Genomic DNA, 21,043 nt, shown 5'->3' on the forward strand with positions numbered 1-21,043 from the left:
AAGTTGAAGTTCACCTTTGGGTCCATGGCAGGGGCAGATATCAAATGACAAGTTGGTTTGTCAATTAAGCAAGCCAAGGTTAGAGCCAGAAGTTCTCATGAAACCAAAAACTCTCCCAGGCGTTTTCAGAAATTAGGGAGGATGGGTTAGGATGTGCAAAGGGTTTGGAATTGAGATTTTGATGCAGTCTTATATACCAAGACACAAGGAAGTATTCCTGGCATCACATAGGAAAAGGAAAGCAAGCTCTAAGTGGATAACAAAACTGCAGTGGATCATTTATTAAAGAGATGCCCTTTTGACATTACATTTTTTAAAAAATAAATGTTTTTCTATTTTTCTGTATTTCTTTCTTTATTTGGGCCAGGCCCAAGGCAGGGATTGAGCCTAAGCCACAGCAGTGACAACACTGAACCCTTAACCGCTAGGCCACCATGAAACTCCTTAACATTAACTTTTAATACTAGGATATTACGATGAGAAGAGACTTCCTAGATTCCTTTCCCTAGTCTCTTCATCTTTTGCCCAGAGAGACGAAATCCTTAGCCAGGTACCTGAAGTTAGAAGCAAGAAAAAAATTGTACTCGAAGTAAGTGTTATGAAAATTGTAAAATATTGCCTTGAGAGAAAAACTGCCAGTATCCCAAAATGTGTCTAGCTTAGAAAGGAGAGACATCATTAATCTACAGAATGATTTGTCCTGCTAAGTTGGCATGATGAAACTTACATTCTGCCTTCACACATCCTCTGTTGGATACAATTTCTTGCGTTGAATTGAATTTTCTTGGAACTCTTAACATCTCATTATAGATGAGAAAGCCAATAAGAGCTTCACCCATTTATTTTTTTGTGTTAGGGCTGATCAGGGATCTGAAAGCATAGCCAGAGCCAAAGGCAGACTTTGGAGAAAAATGAAGTACAAAATAAATTCAGGTTCATGGTTAATTTTTGTCAATACTCTTTTGTTTTGTTTTGTTTTTTTGGCCATGCCCATGGCATATGGAATATTCCTAGCCAGGGACAGAACCCATGCCAGAGCAGCAGCCCAAGTCATTGTAGTGACAACACCGGATCCTTGACCTATTGCACCACAAGAGAACACCTCAACCCTCTTTTTTAAGATTGACTCTTTTTTTTTTTTGGCTTTTTTAGGGCCACACCCTCTGCATTTGGAGGTTCCCAGGCTAGGGGTCGAATCGGAGCTGTAGCCGCCAGCCTACGTCATAGCCACAGCAACTCAAGAGCTGAGCCATGTCTGAGACCTACACCATAGCTCACAGCAATGCTGAATCCTTAACCCACTGAGCGAGGCCAGGGATCGAACCTACAACCTCATGGATACTAGTTGGGTTTGTTTGAGCCATGACAGGAACTCCAAGATTGCCTTTTTTTTTTGTTTTTGTCTTTTGTCCTTTTAAGGCTGCACCAGCTGCATATGGAGGTTCCCAGGCTAGGGGTCCAATCGGAGCTGTAGCTGCAGCCTACGCCAGAGCCACAGCAATGCCAGATCCGAGCTGAGTCTGAGACCTACACCATGGCTCACCACAACACCAGATCCTTAACCCACTGAGCAAGGTCAGGGATCGAACCCTCAACCTCATGGTTCCTAGTTGGATTTGTTTCAACTGCGCCACGACAGGAACGCCGAGATTGACTCTTTTGTAAGAAAAAAATACATAATAAACTTAAAGACATCACATAATAATGACCAAATTACTCTTTAGAGATACTACATATAGTATCTCTTTAGAACTTTTTATGAACACTTAATTATTTTCTTGTCCATGTTTAATTGGAGGGCCTTGTGTTTTCTCCTAGGTGAGATGTCCAGCTCGCAACATACTTGTGATTTGTCAAAAGGCTATCTCTGTGAGATTCGAAATATGACAGATCCCATTCCTTTAAAAAGTGGCAGTTCTTAAATTGTCTTTAGCTGTCGGAGAATTATTTTTCTGTTCTTTATCCAAACTATTTGAAGATAAATCTGAATACAACTGGTTAGTTTTTGGCCCAAATTTTCCCACTGGTCTTTGTTGATTTTCTTCTGAAGACCCCTCTCATGGGGATGCTGCTCCTCTTCTTATCATCCCAGAGTTTTACTTCCCATTTCTGCCTTGAGCTCACAAGGTTCTTAAGCATTTCCTTTTTTGTGTGTTCTCTTTGAGCCTTCCATTTACCTCTAGTTACCAACCATCTGTGTGTCTCCCAGTCATCTTTCCTGTAAGCTCCAGATCCACATCTGTCTCTCCCCCACCGCCTCTCCCTGGGACCAGCTGGATTTACATGGAGAGACATTCAGCAATTTCCACCTGCCATAAACCCAAATCATGGTGTCTCTCATCCATCCTCTCACCTGGGCTATCTCCCCTCCCTCCTCTTCCTCGGTAGCCTCACCATCATCCCTGTAACCCAAATGAAAAGCCTTCCCTCATTCATACCGTACTCCTGACTCACAACCCCAACCCACCATAAACATCTCTTGATTGTCTCTTCACAGTATTTCTCGTCCAACACTTCCTTTTCACAGTGCCCTAGTTTCAGCCTATGTTTTCTTTCACCTGGAACATTGCCACAGTCCCGGCCTCTCTGTCTCCATGGTGTTGCTGGAAACAGGATATGTGATGACCTAGTGCAAGCCTGAGGGACCCAGGAAGTACTTTGGTTACAAAACACACCATAACTGAGAGGACTCCTGTTCACTGAGTGTCCAGTTAGCTTTGGGCTCTCTAGGGAAAAATAGGTCCAGGGTCCCAAGTCTGTAGATCTCTTTGAGTTCCAAACAATTGGCTATTTCCCTCAAGGCAGGACAGGGTAACTCAAAATCCAGACTACCACAGTACACCAAAATTAAAGTAAAAAGTTCTTTGGAAAGATTTACTATTGCAGCACAAGAATCAAAAAGTATTACTGGCTAGTTTTTAACTTTTGGATTTTCTTACCCTTATTTTACAGTTTGATATAATTTTGACTTTGAATGACATTTAGGATGGGAATGGTGACTGGATGGGAAACATACTCTTCTCAGTATTTACAGCCTCTGAAAGTCTTAAACTGACCCTGTCTTGAGGACACGTTCAAGTTGCCGTGGTGACTAGTTACGAAGGGCCCCATGACGTCATCAGCCATCAGATGTTCTTAGGACTAAGGCTCTAGAATTTAACCCAGGCCACCCAACTAGACTCCAAGTTCCTACTTCTGGGAAATTTCCCATTTGGTTGTTTTATTTTCTTATGGTTGGCCCCAATCTAAATAGGCTGAGCCTAAAACTTTGAATCTAAAAGGGAGGTGTCTAGAACTGCTTTTCTGTTTCATAGAAGGGTCTTAGCCCCTGAATAAACTCATAGTTTCAAACTGGTTAACTAGGAGGGACACAGCCATTTTGACTGCCAATAGGATTTGCGCCCAAGGCAAAGCCCAACAACTCTCCTGAACTTTTCCCCTAGAACAGCTGCAGGGCACTTGCTTCAAAATTGATTTATAAAGGACCACTCTGTTGAACTTCCTGAAGCAAAGATAGTCTGATCTGAGGTGACTCCCCACTCCCACCTCCTAGAGCAGTACCTGCTGCCCATCCCGGAGAAAGCAAGGAAGCTAGCTTATTCGTGCCCTAGCACGTCTTTATTCTTGAGAAAATGGACGTTTGTGTTGTAGAGTCTGTGATTTTCCATCTGGCTTCGACCTTGGTCTGCTGACTTATTTGACTCCACCCTTGACTGGAAGGACTGCCTCATGGGACACGCAGATCAGAATTATGCTAACTAGGCTGTTGAGTGCCAGTTTGCCTGCTGGTGACACTGTACTATAAAAATCCTGCCGGGCAAAGCATCAACGCCCAGTTCCCATTTGGTCCTTTCAGAACACGAAGATAAAACCAAAACCACCTTGGTCACTTGCCTTAAACACATTGTCACATGACTTAGAAAAAAGGTTTGGCCAAGAAAATCATTTGGTTTATTTAAAAGCTCCATTTCTTACCATTATGTGAGAATTTGAAACTGGCAGCTACATGGATGCTTTAGGTATTTTCTCTATGTCTTTGAAACAGGCTCAAAGCATTTATTGTAAACCAGCCAAGTTCCTGACATTGGCTAACAATTTTTTTTAAAGTATTCTTTATGATGATTATTTTTTATATTTGATTACCTCCCCTGAGACCCTAGTGGGTTCATGTAAAGGAATGTAAAAAAGAAAATTATGAAGCAATATTGGCCTGGATTTTTCAGACTTTCTGTAGGCAAGAATGTCAGAGAGATTGGCAGGAATTTTGCATCCACGAGAAATATAGGTTGGGCTCTGATGTTTATAGTTATCAGGGGAACTATTTTTTTAGATCAAATTTGGAACTTTTTTTTTCAAGAGAAAAGTTAAAGTAACTAACTGTGGCCCAAAATATCTCAATAGAGTAGTTTTTTCAAATAGATTTATATTTTCCCAAGGTTTTAGTAGAAGAAATCACCCAGATCATCATGATAGGTCATATCTAACTGTATCAAACCAAACTTTTTCCTTAACCTAATTAGTATGAAAAATATGATCGAATTAGAAGTGTCAAACAATTATTATTTGAATAAGAGAATGTTGGAGTTCTTGATATATCTTAGTTTCTTACAAAAATTCTGGTATGAAGCACTATTTTGATTTTACAGATGAGAAAACTGAGCATTTGAGAACATAAAAAGTTAATAGGTCCTTGGATCCAGATTTGATTCTATGTTCTAGATTATAAAGTCCATCCATGCATGTTCCTCTTCAATGCAACCACTTCCCAATGCACCTTTATTATTCTCAGGCTCTCATACTAAAAAACTGAAAGTATCAAAAGTAACATTTTTTGGCCTGCTCTCATAAAAAATTAATAGCAAAGTATGGTTAACACTTAGATTATGCTATTGCTTCAAAAACCTCTTAGATAAGCTTTCTAAGCCCTTGCTGTAGTACAATGGGATTGGTAGCATCTTGTGAATGCTGGGATGCGGGTTCAATCCCTGGCCGGGCACAGTGGGTTAGAGGTCCCAAGTTGCTTCAGCTGCAGTTTGGGTCAAGACTGTGGCTTGGGTCTGACCCCTGGCCCCGGAGCTCCCTATGCTGAGGGGCAGCCAAAACAAAAACCAAAAACCACCCACCCAAACCAAAAAAAAAAAAAAAAAAAAGAAAAAAACCCCAAAAAACCTCTTAGAAATCTTTTGAAGTGAAAACTTTTTTCTTGAAATCTTTTCCATTGTGCTCATTTGTTTATTACATCTTTCTTCATAAATATTGGAATGGGGTAGTTTCCTCTGTGGCGTAGTAGGTTAAGAATCTGACTTCAGTGGCTTGGGTCAGTGTGGACTGTGGGTTTGATCCCTGGCCTGGTGCTGTGGGTAATGCTGTAGGTTGCAGCTGTGGCTCAGATTCAATCCCTGACCTGTGAACATCCACATGCCGCAGCTGTGGCCATAAAATTAAACAAAACAAAACAAAACAGAAAACACAACCAAAAGGCTGGAATGTATTGGAAAGGCTACCTTATTGATATCACGTTTTAACTCAGGGTTTTACAAGGCATTTACATATTTCTGAATATATCTCTATAGTTTTAAGAGCCTTCTAAATTAGTTTAATCTGTTCTTTTAAATTTAATTAATCTCTCTCGAAAATTGTTCAGACATGGATGGATCGAAGTGAAAGACTTTCTTTTCTCTAGTTCAGAAAAAAAATTTGAAGATAAGTAGCAAACTGGAAATGAAAATTTCAGCTTTCTTACAAGTTCCAATAATAGTCTTGTCCCAAGATAGTAAACATCTGATAGGAATGAATGGCACTGCTAGTTTATAGACAATAAATGTCAGAATCTCACTGTTGAATATCATTTCCTATTTGTCAGTTGTTTAAAAATATATAGAATTTGGCTTACACTAGCAGTAGCTACTTTTTATTGAGAATTTGCTAGATTCTAAGGTCTCTGCTCAGTTTTCATTCACATATTCTTCCTTAAGCCAAGGAGCCACACTGCAAGGAAATTTTCCAAACCATCAAGCCACAGATGGAGAGACTGCCTTGCCCAAGGTCATATGACAGGTTCATGGGAGCACTGGGGTTCCGCTTTGATTTTGCATCTGAAGAACCTCAAAGAAGGAGGAGAGGATAGCCTCAGAGTACTTCAAAGAGGTATCATCAGGTTGGGTTACGGAAAACAGTGGCTAGAAGTTAAATTACATTACCTAGTATCCTCAGCGTAGTTGGTGATGTTTGCCTTTTAGCTAAATGCTGTTTCCTTTATTTATTTACTTTTAATTTTTTTAAATTAAAGCATAGTTGATTTACAATATTGTGCCAATTTCTGCTGTACAGCATAGTGACGTGTGTATGTGTGTGTATATATAAGAACATATATATATTCTTCTGTTTCCTTTAGGTTGCTGCTTGTCAAATTGCCCTGTATAAATCTTGAACTCTGTGTGTCATCTCTAGGGTATCCTGGAAAAAAGTGACAGCCACGGCTGACCTGAGAGACTTTGCAGACACAGGGGCTTAAATGAGGTTAAATAGAGAAAGTTCTTACCCTTTACCTGACCACAGTTGATTACACAGTAGTTGAATCCAGTTGTTTCATCACCTTTGGAAGCCTATTCAAGAGAATTGGAATAGAGGGTCAGGGACAATGACCACAAAGATTTTGTAAAAGTAAGAATTCACTTCTAGTTGTTTTCATGCCTGACACAGGAGTCTTGGGGGTGAGGGGGAGAAGTAGCTGAAACCTTCTGGTTTAATAACTATTAGTGATTTATGATGTTCTTATTGTTACCCATTCTGGGTCACTGACTTTAAAATTTAATGCTTTTTCCCTATAAATTTATGTTGAGCACATCAGGGGGGCAATTTATTATTTTTCCTCAAAAATTGCCTAGTGTTGAAGGCCTCTGGTGCCTTTCCCAGTTTCTGCTACCCCAACAAAGCACTTACATAAATGCAAGAGCCAGGGATTAGATTTAGCTAGACTTCATCTGCAGGAGCATACCAGTTAAAACATTGAAATATCTCTGTACTGGTTGGTAAATGAGCCTCGTGGGTACTCTCGGACCATCTCCCACCCTCTCTTCACAGCTACCTTCCTTGGGACATCTCAGAACACCTCATGATCTGGTGACTAAATGATTAACCCCTGGCTGGGGGCTGATTTAGGTTTAGTGAAGCTTATTTAATTTGGGGGCCTCACTTTGATAAGAAGAGTACAATAGAGGTACACAGACAAATAGTTGGGTGGAAAAAGAAAAGAAATCACAGAAAATTATATAATTTGAACACAAACATCACAAAAGTTCAGAGACATAACAATATATTTTATTGACTAATTACCCTTCATGATGCCAAAAAACTTTACTTTCTATGTATTTCTCAGGGTTGCATTCTTTTTGGCCACTTTTATAATATGGCATGTATTTTATATCATATTATAGATATGATATGAAATATAAAACTATAAATAGTTTTATAATATGATATGTAGAAATAATAGAAAGCTAATTCAGTCTTTTTGTATGATTAAACTATTCTATTTTTATTTTTCATCTTTTTTTTAACGAATTTTACTAGGCATTAAGGAAAACAGAAATCTGTTTTGCCGATCTAATGATGCTGAAATGTTTCTATAGATTTGCTTTTGTCACCGTGCATTTCAAACCTTGCCTTTCTCCACATCCACTTGCTTCCTGGTGTTGGTGGCTTGAGCACACTTACATTACCTTATAATCTCCTATCCCTCACAATCATATCATTGTTCTTGATGAATTAATTGGCACTGTAGGCATTCAAAATATTCCTGGTCTTGATACTGAGAGAATGACCCATGCGATGGGCCTGATGTTTGTGTCAGCCCCAAATTCATGTGCTGAAATCTTAATACCCACAGGTGATGGTATTAGGTATGGGCTCTGGGAAGTTGTTAGGTTATGAGGGTGGTCATGCATGGGATTAGTGCCTTAAAAGAGGTCCCACAGGGCTCCCTGGCCCCTTTCACCATGTGAGGACAGAGTGAAGGCACCAGCCGTGGACCAAAAGTGGACCTTCACCACAGTGCTAGCACCTTGACCTTGGACTTCCCAGGCCTCAGAACTGTGAGAAATGAATTTCTATTGTTTCTAAGCTACCCAGTCTATGGTGTTTTGTTAGAGAAGCCTGAATGAGACAATCCAAAAAAAGAAGAAATTGATAAATTGGAAAGATCAAAAGTTAAAACTTCTCTATAAAAGCTCAAGTGAAGACGATGAAAAGACAAATTCCAAACAGAGAAAACATATTCATGAACTACATATCTAACAAAGGATTAGTATGAAGAATATATAAAGAAATCTCAAAACGCAACAGTAGAAAAAACAAACAATGATCCTATTGCCAAATAAACAAAAGACGGACACGGATAGTTCACTGAAAAGGATATACAGATGGCAAATAAGCACATGAAAATGTGTTTATCATCATCACCCATTAGGGACACACAAATTAAGATCATGATGAAGGGCTAAAATTTAAAAAAATGATAACACCAAATGCTACTAAGGATACAGAGAAACTGGACACTCATACATTGTTGATGGAAATGTTTAATAGTGCAGCAACTCTGGTAAATAGTTGATAAGTTTATTTTATTTAATTTATTTTTTGGCTATGCCTTCTCGGCCAAAGATTGAACCTGAGCCACAGCAGTAACAACCCTGAATCCTTAATTTCTAGACCACCAAGGAATTTCTGTTTTTATTTTAGAAGAACATGCAACAATCATATGACATAGCAATTGTATGTCTGGAAACGTATCCCACACAAAAACCTGTATCCAAATGTTCATGACAACTGGAATCAACAGATGTCCTTCAATACGTAAACTGTGGGCAAACAACTATGGTACAGCCAATCCATGGAATGTTACTCAGAGTTAAAAATGAATGAACTATTGATATATACAAAGACTTGGATGGATTTCAAGGGAATCATTGAGTGAAAAAAATCCATTTCCGAAAGGTTACATGCAATATGATTCCATTTACTTAACATTTGAAATGACATATTTTAGAGATGCAGACAGATGAATAGCTGCTTGGGGTTGGGAAGAGGTAGGAAGGAGGGGAGATGGGTATGGTTGTAAAGGGACAACATGGGGATCCTTGTGGCTTTGGAACTGTTCAGTACATCAACCATGGTAGTAGATCCATGAACTTATGCAGGTGGTAGACTTGCTAGAACTTAACACACACACAGAACCACACAAGAATGCATACAAGTAAAACTGGGAAATCTGAATACTGTATGTGAATTGTATCAAAGTTAATAACTGGTTATGATATCAGACGACTGTTTTGCAAAACATTATTGTTAGGGGAACCTGGGCAGAGTGAACAAGGGATTTGTGTATTATTTCTTACAATTATTCCAGGGAAAATTTCAATGAAAATAAATTTTTAAATAATCCTGGGATTTATTTCTACTCTACAATTAGCAATAATTATATATGGAAGTGACTACAAACTACATAAATGTATTACTGCTAAGCCCAAACCAGTGCATTCCTAACTCATTTGTTTCTCTAGCCAGATCTCCAGTTTCCCATAGCCACTCCAACAGCATTCAACATGGAGGGGATATCAGAGTAGAAATACAGTAGAATAATTGGGATTGATTTAACTGATCTTTGCCTATTTTACAAAAACCTAGTGATATTTCCAGAGTCTCCCCTCTCCCCCAGGGCCTGTCTGAATGACAGGTCCTGAGGCTTAATTAACCACTTGTAGTTTCCCCAAAGTCTCCTCCTGATCTGGCCCAGTAGGAAGGGGTCTCCAGGACTGTAGTCACCTGCTTCTCCTCACATTGCTGGTGCCTAGGTTGGGCTGACCACCACATATTTTGAAACAGGGCTTCTCCTCTTTGCACTTTTAAAATAACATTTTTGTTTATTCTGAAAACATTGACAATTAAATAATGTGATGAAGCACGGTGGAGTACAGAGTGGTGTGAAAGTTTTACTGTGGGGCTCTTTGCTCTCATGTGCACTTGAGGACAAGGTGGGTTCATCTGAGAACTCCTTTTAAAAATTTTATTTACAGGAGGATTTAGAGTTCTAGTGAGAAGCCACTTTTACCTGTAAGGTGCATCTGCTTTCTGAACTCCATGCCGTCAACTCTCTTGACAAAACAGTGGGCAAACTCCTTTTGCACTCCTTCGGTGCCTTCTTCCTCATCCTCCTGGGATAAGGTGTGATTTATCTAACTGGTTGGATGGGGAAAGGAAATCATGCCACACATCACATCACGCTGAGGTCCTTAAATGCTCTTTCCTTCAGAGCTGCCTGCTCTTAGGCCTCCTCTTCTCCTTGGGGATGGGGAACGTTCAGCACAGCAGGGCTTCGTAGTAATCAGCCAGGCAGATATCCAGCTGTTCCGCCCACCTCTCCCTGGATCAGCAGGCTCAGCTGGGAGGGTAACAAGAAGGAGGAAGGAGTTTCTTTTGGCCCCAGGCTTAAACCAAGGCCCCTAATCCAACTTTACTAGGGATAAAGCAGATGCATCTCAACACATAGGGGTTATGCTGCTAGTCTATGGAGAGGAAAATTCCTTTAGCCCAGCACTGTACATTCCTCCAAGATTTTTTTTTGAAGCAGTTGGACTCAAGCCCAGCAGTCCTGGGGGAATCACTTGGCTACTCTGTCCCAGTCTCCCTCCCTAACATGTGGCAGTCAAGGAAAATATTCCTTTTATGATCTCAAGTCGGCTAAGAGTAAAACTAGCCAGGCTGTAAGAAAGGAAGCTGTGGACGGGGCAAATAAATCACCTGCAAAGCATACAGCAGGGCTCCACCTCCCCATGCTCTGGTGGGCCCCTTGCCATTCCTCCAAACTCAGGAGAAGGCAGAGCAACTGAGCCCCAAGCAGCTCCCTCAGGTGACAGATAACAAGGTGCCCAGCCTTCCCTGCTCTCTCCCCACCCCCACCCCAAATCCAGACTGAGTGGTTGTTATAGTCTTTTTCATTTTTTTCCCCCATAGTGTCACTTGCTTTGGAAAAGGCATTTACAAACACAGCTGAGAATTGTCACTTTGAGAACGAATTTTACTTTGTTAAGAAGAAAAAAGAGTCTAAAGGTAGCTTCTGAATCTTGCAAAGAGAAACTGCTTGTTGATACATTTTATTATTAGGTGGTTGGCAGAAGAATGGGTCCCCCAAGCTTGCATTCAAGTCATCACTTCAGAAGGAGGACTTTTCCTGGTGGAGGCAGGTGCCCTGGAGTGGGAGTGGGAGAAGACCCCTGTTTGTAAATGACCTATGGGATGCTAAACTTACCTCTACTTAGGAAGACTGGTCACATGAGCTCTTGTTTGGGGCTGGCTCCTGGCACTGCTCCAGACGTGTGTAGTCATTACGTTTGGGTAGAGTCTCCTTGGGCTGTGAAAGTCTTGTCCCCTCTTTGCATTAGCAAACTGGTCTTCTCAGGAAGAGAAGATGACGCTTCAGTTTCACAATGTGATAGAAATAGCACTGTGAAGAACTCAGGGAGCTTAGTTTTAGTTTTGACTTTGTACTAACTGAAAGCTTTAGCTAAGTTACTTTTTCTTTGTGTCTCAGTTTTTCTATTCGCATAATGAACTATTAGAACAATAGCATCTCTATTTCCTTTCCAGCCTTCATTCTTTAGAGTGCTCTAGCTTTTAAAGGGGAAGGAAACAAAACTATAGGCCAAGCATTGAGACAGACACTTGACACTATTGTCTGTTTTAATCTTCAGGAAATACCATTCCAGCTTAACAGATGAACTAATTGAGGATAAGAAAAGTTAAGCAACTGTGCAACATATAACTGATATATTAATGAGGAGTCTTTCTGTTACACGTATCATCAGAAAATCCAAGTTAGTCTGGTTTAAGTGAAAAGAAAACATATTGGCTCTTATAATGAGGGGTTCCAAGGGCATTTAGCTACAGGTATGGCTAGATCCAGGGGTTGGAAGATGTAACAGGAAATGACTTCTCCCCATCTGTCAACTCCTTTTACTTTGTGGTAGTTTTATTGCCAGATTTCTTGTGGTAACAAAACAGCTGCAACAGCACCATCCTTCACATTCAGTGCTCACAAACAGGGTGAACAACCATCCTGGTGTTTCTGGGATGGAGGGATTTCCCTGAACATTTTTCCATTTTAAAGCCAGGAAAGTCCAAGGTAAACTGTGACAAGATGGTTCTCAGCATCAATCTGCTTCAAGTCCAGCCAGAAAGAACATAGTTCTTTGAGTATCTCTTGCAAATTGTTTTGACTTGCTCATGCCCAGCTGTCTTAAGATAGGACCCATCCATGAACCTGTAACTGTGTCAAGGGGGATGCAGATGTGCTGACTGGCTTAGGCTCAGGGAGAGCCCTGCCTAGACCACAAGCACAGTGGTGGGAGGAGGGAGGAGCTCTAAAAGAAAATAGGAATTCTTGTCAGTAAAGAGAGAGAAGAGCCTGGCAGAGGTGAATAGGAATGATCCCTCTGCTGGTAAGTGGCAGGATCAAGTTTAAAACCCCAGTCTTCCTACTGCAAGTGTTGTGCTCTTCTCTCAGAGCTACAGGGAGGTGGATGACGCCAAGAGATGTTATGGCCCCTTGCCAGCGGGTGTCAAGGAAGAACGCCCCGCAGGGTTAGAGAATGGTGAATCTGACGCAAGAACTTTGGACGTTCTTGGCTTCACAGCCTTTGAATAGAGAACAGATCTGTTTTCTGGCCCCTATACCACCGTAGGATTTATGAAGGTGGGTGGTGGTGTGTGTGTGGGAGGGTTCCTAGCTGATTCTCACCACGTAAACATGTTGGCCGCAGAACTGAGTAGGGCTGAACTTTGTTCATCTCTTCAGCATCTGGGAAGATGCTATTTGATGCCATCAGTATGGCCAAGCCTACAGTGGAAACAGTCTCTTCAAAGGGAGAGGACATCTGCCTGAGAGATGGATACACAATGGGATTTAACAAATGCTTCCATGCAGTACTAGCTTGGAGTGCCCAGGCTGCTAATACTTCCTTTTGTCACAGCTTACAGCAACCGTCACTGGAGAGCTACTAGGCTAAAAGGAAAGATTATTTTTGGCTCTCATACTTCCTGTTGTAGGAGAAAATTGTATTCCAGAAAGACTTACAAAGACTGAAAAACTGCTAACATAATGACATTGAAGATGCAAGAGAAATTTCACACTGAAATCTACTTCAAGTGAGAGAAAAAGTGTGAAAATTATTATAAGGGTGATGATAGAAACGTGGTGTAATCAGGAAATAGAAATATGTTCTATTTAAAAAAGCCTAATATCAGAGGTATATTTCATGGTTTTATGGCAAAGTTTATCTTCCTGCATATAGAAAATTGTTAGGGGTGTTACTAACAGTAATGCCTCTATAGAAAAATGATTATTCAAAAATTGCTTTGGTTTTGAACCTCTAGAAACTTAGATTAAATGGCCTTTAATAAATTTCAATGGACATCTCTTTATCTTTTTTTTTTTGCCTGCCCAGCCTCTATCCTCTCTTCTGCTAATAACACCTTGATATAATCTTAAGGAATTAACCTTATTTTTAATCCATATAGTTTTGGATGCATTGAACTCCAGGGTTGGGTATATATAATCAAAGCCTAGCCAATCTATCACTGTGATTGATTAAGGTCATGTGACCCAATCTGGACAATGAAAATCACTAAAACCTTTGTTCAACTACCAAAAAAAAAAAAAAAAAGACACTGTATGTATTTTCTGTTGGAATTGGTAAACTGGTAGTATGTAAACCCATAGATGCTGGTAGCCAACTTTGCCTGAGATCAAAGACAACATGGTAAAAAGGAGAACCAAAGATATTGAGAGATGGAGTTTTGGTTTAAGCATCTAGATCTGGCCATGCCTGAAGTAGATGGACTTTTTAGATATATGAATCAATACATTCCCTATTTTGCTTAAGCCCATTTGATTTGGTCTTGAGTACTTGCAAGTGCAAGAGTCCTAATTAATAGATACTAGGAATATAGTCAACCATGTCACTTACTTGGAATTCAGTTGTACAATCACTTGACTCTATTGTGCAAAGAAAACTGAACTAAGCTTTAGGTAACTCTGAAGAGCCAAAAGCAATATATGCTAAAGATTCTGATATGGACTCAAATGCAAGTATTTTACTTAGTACTATGTGTGACATTCAGACCAACAGCAGATAAGGAACAAACCTCTAGGCAAGGAGAGAGCTACTCCTGGCAGAGGGAGAGAAGGGAGAAGAGACTGGGGCAGCCTTATATGGGAAAAGCCAGAGAAGCCGTAAGGATTCCCAAATTACCCTGGTCTTGGTTGTTAATATGATGTCAAGAAGGTCCTTATTACATGATTTTTCTTGGTAATCCCTGAGTCATCAGGAAAAACTGCATGCTATTCCATGGCTTTCTGCTTTAAAAGGTATGAGGTATGTAACACATTTAGTGTTTTATTTTTTAGAAACAAGTTTTTTTTGTTGTGAAAAGGATACACTTCACTAACTGGAAGAGCTCTCCACTGGGACCAATTTCCTGAGAGTAATGGATGGCTTATAAATGCTTTTTTATTGATTTAGAAGTAATGGTATCTGAGACATTTTACAGTTTACCACTAAGTGGGGCAGGCAGTCTGTTTCTTAATTTCTCTCTGTTTCAGTTTAGCCACAAGAAGTTTTTGCTGCTGGTGGTAATTGAAAGAGGGACATGCCGACCTGGTAATGAAGCCCAAGGAGGTCTGTCTAAAAGGGTAGGCAACCTACATGCCTGTTCTTTGAACATTTGTTCTAGGGGAAATATTTTGTGTGATAAGTAGGTGTTCTCTGGGGTCCCTTTTATTTGAAGAGTTTAAAATTGCATGCTTCCTTGAGATGTTTTTTTCTTTTTAATGGCCATTTAATTTTAAGAGTATCTCATTGCATAAATCTATTTCCTAAGGTTCAGTTTTTTGGAAGGCATATGACACCCTTGGCATTCTTTCAAAAGTCATTTCAGGCATAGATAATGGCTTATCTTTACAAGAACCCCAGCATTAGCCTAAGTTGTGGCCTTGAGAGCTGTTCACCCCAATATTTGCTCCCCTTCTGTGGTGTGGAGTTTTGTACTGGGAAATAATGGTCCAGGTAGGGATGATATTTCCCAGCCTTTCTTGCATTTAGGAGTGACTATATGATTAATTCTCATCAATGGAACATAAGCAGAAGAAATGTGAATCGATTCTGAGCCGGGGGTTTTAGGAAGTGAGTGTGCCTTTCCCGTGATCGTTCTTCCTGTTGGGTACAGAGGACCTAGTGGGGTCACAAGATGGAAGGCACCTGGATCTATTATAGCTTTTTGGTTTGAGGTTACCACGTGGTTTTGACATATCAGTCAGTCAATCTATCTATCTATCTATCTATCTATCTATCTATCTATCTATCTATAATTAAGTTGATATCTCAACTTCATATTTCACTTAAAACATCCTGTGTTTGTACTCTTCTCATTATAGCTTTTTGGTTTGAGGTTACCATGTGGTTTTGACATATCAGTCAGTCTATCTATCTATCTATCTATCTATCTATCTATCTATCTATCTATAATTAAGTTGTTGATATCTCAACTTCATATTTCACTTAAAACATCCTGCGTTTGTACTCTTCTCCTTTCACACTTACTGGTTTTGATATCATATATGTGTGTGGATGATTTCCTGCCTTTACTGTTGGTTTGCTTTTATTGATGAGTTTTCCCACATTGCAATTTTCTTGTTTCTAGTTGTGACCTTTACTATTCTGCTTAGAAAAGTTCCTTTAGCATTTGTTGTATACCTATTTTTTGGTGCTGCATTCCTTAAGCTTTGTTTATCTGTAAAGCTTTTGATTTTGCCATCTAATTTGAATGAGAACCTTGCTGGGTAGAGTATTACGGTAGTATATTTGCCCCTTTCATCACTTTATATATATTCTGCCACTCCTTCTGGCCTACAGAGTTTCTGCTGAAAATTTAGCTGATAGACTTATGGGGATTCCCTTGTATGTTATTTATTGTTATTCCTTTGTTGCTTTTAATATTTTCTCTTTGTTTTTGAATGTAAATTGGTACAACTACTATGGAAAACAGTACAGAAGTACCTCAGAAAACTAAATATAGAACTACCATATGATCCAGTAATCCCCCTCCTGGGCATATATCAGGCAAAACTTTCATTGAAAAAAAAACATGCACCTCTGTGTTCATTATAGCACTATTTGAAAGAGCCAAGATGTAGAAACAACCTAAATGTCCAATGACAGATGAATGGATTAAGATGTGGTACATATACACAATGGAATACTACACAACCATATAAAAGAACAAAATAATGCCATTTGGAGCAACATGGATGGAACTAGAGATTCTCATACTAAGTGAAGTATGTCAGAAAGAGAAAGACAAATACCATATTATAATACTTATCTGGAATCTAATATGTGGCACAAATGAACCGATCTACAGAAAAGAAACAAACTCATGGACATGGAGAATAGACTTGTGGTTGTCAAGGGGGAAGGGAAGGAGTGGGATGGATTGGGAGTTTGGGGTTAGTGGATGCAAACTATTGCATTTGGAATGGATAAGCAATGAAATCCCACTGTATAGCAGAGGGAACTATATCTAATCACTTGTTATGGAACATGATGAAGGATAATGTGAAAAAAAAGAATGTATTTAAGTTATAACTGGGTCACTTGGCCATACAGCAGAAATTGACAGAACATTGTAAATAAACTAAATTAAAAAAAAATCAATTTGATTACTATGTGTCTCCACTTGTTCCTCCTTGGGTTAATCTTAGATTGGACTCTCTATGCTTCTTGAACTTGAATTTCTGTTTCCTTTCCATGTAAGGGAAGTTTTCAGCCATTATCTCTTCAAATATTTTCTCAGGCTTTTTCTCTTGTTCATCTTCTTCTGGGACCCCTATAATGCAAATGTTGGTGTAATTAATATTGTCCCAGAGGTCTCTTAAACTGTCCATGTTTCACTTCATTCTTTTTAAAAAAACTTTTCTGTGGCAGTGGATTTCACCACTCTGTCTTCCAGCACACAGATCTATTCTTCTGCCTCATTTATCCTGCTGTTGATTTCTTCTGTGTATTCTTTTCAGTTATTGTATTCTTCAACTCTGGTTGTTCTTTATATTTTATAGCTTTTTAAAAAACACTCCTTGTAACTTCTTGCTCTGTGCATCCATTCTTTTCCTGTGTTCTTAGATCATCTTTGCAATCATTACTCTGAACTCTTTCCCAAGTAAACTGTCTATCTCCATTTTACTTAGTTCCTCTTCTGGGGTTTTATCTTGTCCCTTTGTCTGGAACATTCTCCTTTGCCACCTCATTTTGTTTAAATTTCCATTTGTATTTTTAGGTGTGCAATAGATTAGTTACATTACCTTGGGAAGTAGCCTTCTGTAGGGGAGTCCTATGTGTCCCAGCAGTACATTTCCCTCTCGTCACCCAAGTGCCAGGGACACGTTGGTCTCAGGGTCAGTTCTGACCTGTGTTTGTGGACTCAGGTCGGCAGGCTGCAGATTGAAGTTTTCTTGCTTCTGGTATCTGCCCCCTGGTGGGTGAATCCAGTTCAGAGGCTTGGGCAGGCTTTCTGGGAGGAGGCACTAGTGCCTGTCTACTGGCCTTCCAAGCCAAATGCTCTGGAGGATCCAGTTCCTGATGACCCCTAGGCTGGAGAGCCTCACATGGGGCTCAGAGCCCTTACTCCTGTGGGAAAATATCTGTGATATAATTATTCTCCAATTTGTGGATAGCCCTCCTGGGGAATGTGGGCTTTATATAGTGAGTATGCCCCTCATCTTCTCATGGTTTCTTCTTTCTATCTTTGGAGGTAGAATATCGTTTTTTTGATAGTTTCCAGTTCTTTTTATTGATGGTGTTCAGAAGTTAGTTGTGACTTTGGTGTGCTTGTGAAAGAAGGTGAGCTCAAGTCCTTCTACTCCATCATCTTGTCTCCAATGGGGCACTTGGATCTGGGGTTGCCATTTAGAAAACCCTAGAGAAATATTCACTAACCAGATATGCCTTTACCAGATTTTTAGGTAGACAGCTAAGAGATAGCTTCAGGGTGTTCATGGATATAGCATTAAATAATATTGGCTTACATAGATAATTTCCTTTTTAGTGCTTGTTTATTTTTTGATAATGTCATTCTATTGAACTATATTTTAACACTTTTAATACTTCTTTGTATTAATCTCTCATTTTAACAAGAAAGATAAAAAATCCTAGCTTTAGAGTCTTCTGGTAGCAATATTTATCTGTGTAGAATTTTAAAATACTGAATTATCTTTATTTTACTTACCAGTCATGTTTTATTTATGGAAAGTGAAGCTAGTTTTCTAATTATAATAAGGAAATAAATTTTCTTTTAAATGTGTATTTTAAAGACGTGAATTGATTAAAAATATATTAAGTAAAATTTAAATTTGTAGTTAAGATGAATACATTGCTATAGAAATTCATTGAGAAATTATTTCTGTAGAATATTGCCATATTCTTCTTTCTATAGATTGTGGTATTGAGAGTGAGAATGATATTTCCTCTAACTTTTCATCCAAAAACTATTAATATAACCACTTCAAGTAAACCAAATTGCACAAAGATCATGAATTCTTTATCACAACCTTTTACATTAGCTATAATTCAATACAATTAAAAAATTCTATTTAGATCCTTGAGGTAAAAATCTCATTTTTTCTAGACTATCCTAAATTTTTAAAATAATTTTTATTTATTTATTTATTTATTTTTCCAGTCATTTGGTTTCTTTAATAAGATTAATTCAGAGACTGTGTTTTATCATCAATTCCATCATCTGAAAAAAATTCTGCCTGTCTTAAAAATTTTGACATTTTCATTCTTTATTCTTTAAATAGCTTCTTTAAAAAGCCAAATTTGAAAAAAAACAACATATTGGGGAAATAAAATAAATAAATAAATAAATAAATAAATAAATATTAAAAAGAGCCAAATTTGTTGAGACATAATTCATATAGCATACAATTTACTTATTTAAAGTATATCATCTGAGGTTTTTTAGTATATTCACAGAGCTGTGCAACCATTATCATGTCAATTTTAGAACATTCTCATTACTCACCTGCAAAAAAAAAAAAATACCCATTTGTAGTCACTCCCCATTCTCCTCAAACTACTTGTCTCAAGCCCTAGGCAACTACTAATTTATTCTCTGTTTATATAGATTAACCTATTCTGGACATTTTATGTAGATGGAATGTGTAGTCTTTTGTGACTGGCTTCTTTCATTTAGCATAATGTTTTCAAGGTTCATCTATATTGTAGCAAGTATCAGTACTTTATTCCTTTTATTGCCCAATAATATTCTGTTATATAAATATATTACACTTTATCTGTTCATCTTTTGATGGACACTTGGGAGTCTGTTTCCACTTTTTAAGCTATTATGAATAACGCTGCTCTGAACATTTGTGCATTTTTATTTGGGAGTATGTTCCTTTATCTTTGTAAGTACATAGCAGTGAAATTGCTGGGTCATATGGTAATTCTGTGTTTAATCTTTTGGGGAGCTGTCAGACTGTTTTCCAAAATGGCTACACCATTTTTAATTCCTGCCAGTAGTATCTGAAAGTTCCAATTTCTCCACCTCTTCCCCAACAATTTTGATTGTCCCTTTGATCACATTCATCCCAGCTGGATGTGAAACAATATCTCATTGGAGTTTTGATTTTTACTTCCTTGCTGGCCAGTCATGTAGAAGATGTTTTAATGTGCTTACAGGCCATTCAGATTTCTTCTCTAGAGAAATCTCTGGTCAGATCATTTACTGATTTTACCTTTTTGTAATTGAGTTTCAAGTGTTTTTAAAAATATATTCTTGATACAAGTCCTTAATCAGATACATGATTTGCAAATATTTTCTCTCACTGTGAGGACTATCTTTTTACTTTCCTGACAACGTTTTTTTGCAACATTCCATGAAATAGCTTCCTTGACCTCAGAATTTCATTCATTCAGCCATTTCATTCAATGACTCACTGAGGTAAGGGACAACTCTCTATGGATTTACTTTCCCAGCTTGTGAGCAGAGGGATTCTCTGTGGTGTGAACCAAACTTAATTAAAGACATATTAGGGAATATGCATTTTTCACTGGCTAACTAATTTCTTATTTAAGAGAGCCTTGTGTTTTGAGGCATAAGACCATGCCTGGAAATTCTCCTTGAAAGTGAATGTGGCTTTGGAAAACATGTCAAGAAATCCATATCCTTTTAAATAGTGACTTCAGTATTTCTTCTATTTCAATGACAGATTTATATACTTTTAGAAAGAATTTTATTTAAAATGTTTTTATCTTAAGATCCATGATATAATAATCTGTGTGAATGTAATTGTGTTTAAATATATGTATTTTATTCTGTAAGAAAATAAAAAATAAAAAATAAATTAAAATAAAATGTTTTTATTCACTTTCCATTCCACACAGACATTACTTTTTCCATGCTAAGAAAAAAAAGCAACCCCCTCCCACAACCAACTTGCCTCATTTGTTTTGGAAAAGTCTGGATACTCCAGAATACTCTGCTTAATGCTCTGCTCAACTGGTAAGTGCAAATAGTTATGATTATTTCATTAAATTAGTGAGAGAAATGAAGTATATGACCACACTTAATTAGCTTTTTCTTTTTCTTTGACTTACAATCTGTGTCCCAAATTATAGCTGGTTTCAATTTCCTCATTTACATCATGGAAATAACAATACTTAACATCATAAAATTTTAAGGGAGATTAACTATGTGTATGTGCCTTGTTCAGTACCTGACTTAGAGTTGGTGCTCAATTAAGATTTATTAAGTTTTATCTTTTTTTTTTTAATTTAGGGTACAGAGGGCCAAGCCTTGAAAGTGTGTCTAGATTAACTCCATGCAGAAAGTAATTTATACATGATGCCTTGTGGATCAGCCTTCTGCATATGTATCAAGAGAACACATTGCAAAGGTATTTCTCCTTAAGGATTGGGGGTGGAGTGGGGGA

General features: G+C 38.4%; 1 protein-coding gene across 4 annotated transcripts in view; it reads right to left on the reverse strand.

Moving 5' to 3' along the window:
- LOC110257090 (uncharacterized) overlaps positions 1–21,043 on the reverse strand; it is a 58,420-nt gene that overhangs the window by 23,194 nt on the left and 14,183 nt on the right. The window contains exons 1-3 of one of the 4 annotated variants that reach the window (XR_014830000.1): positions 11,306–11,447; positions 10,109–10,438; positions 6,542–6,605 (exon numbers count right to left, since the gene is read on the reverse strand). Coding sequence is in view for 1 of the 4 variants with exons in the window: in XM_085000222.1 (XP_084856348.1) it covers positions 6,549–6,605; positions 10,109–10,207 (156 nt within the window). In the remaining 3 variants the exon portion in view is untranslated. Of the gene's footprint in view, positions 1–6,541; positions 6,606–8,702; positions 10,439–11,305; positions 11,448–17,410; positions 17,740–21,043 lie in introns of those variants that run through there. The other 3 variants (XR_014830001.1, XM_085000222.1, XR_014829999.1) reach the window with 3 other exon arrangements.

Source organism: Sus scrofa, chromosome 15 (assembly GCF_054392235.1).
Source record: "Sus scrofa isolate SSC_HxYL_T2T_F1_AM1 chromosome 15, Sscrofa_HxYL_maternal_Yorkshire_Landrace_v2.0, whole genome shotgun sequence".
Classification (NCBI taxonomy): Eukaryota; Metazoa; Chordata; class Mammalia; order Artiodactyla; family Suidae; genus Sus; species Sus scrofa.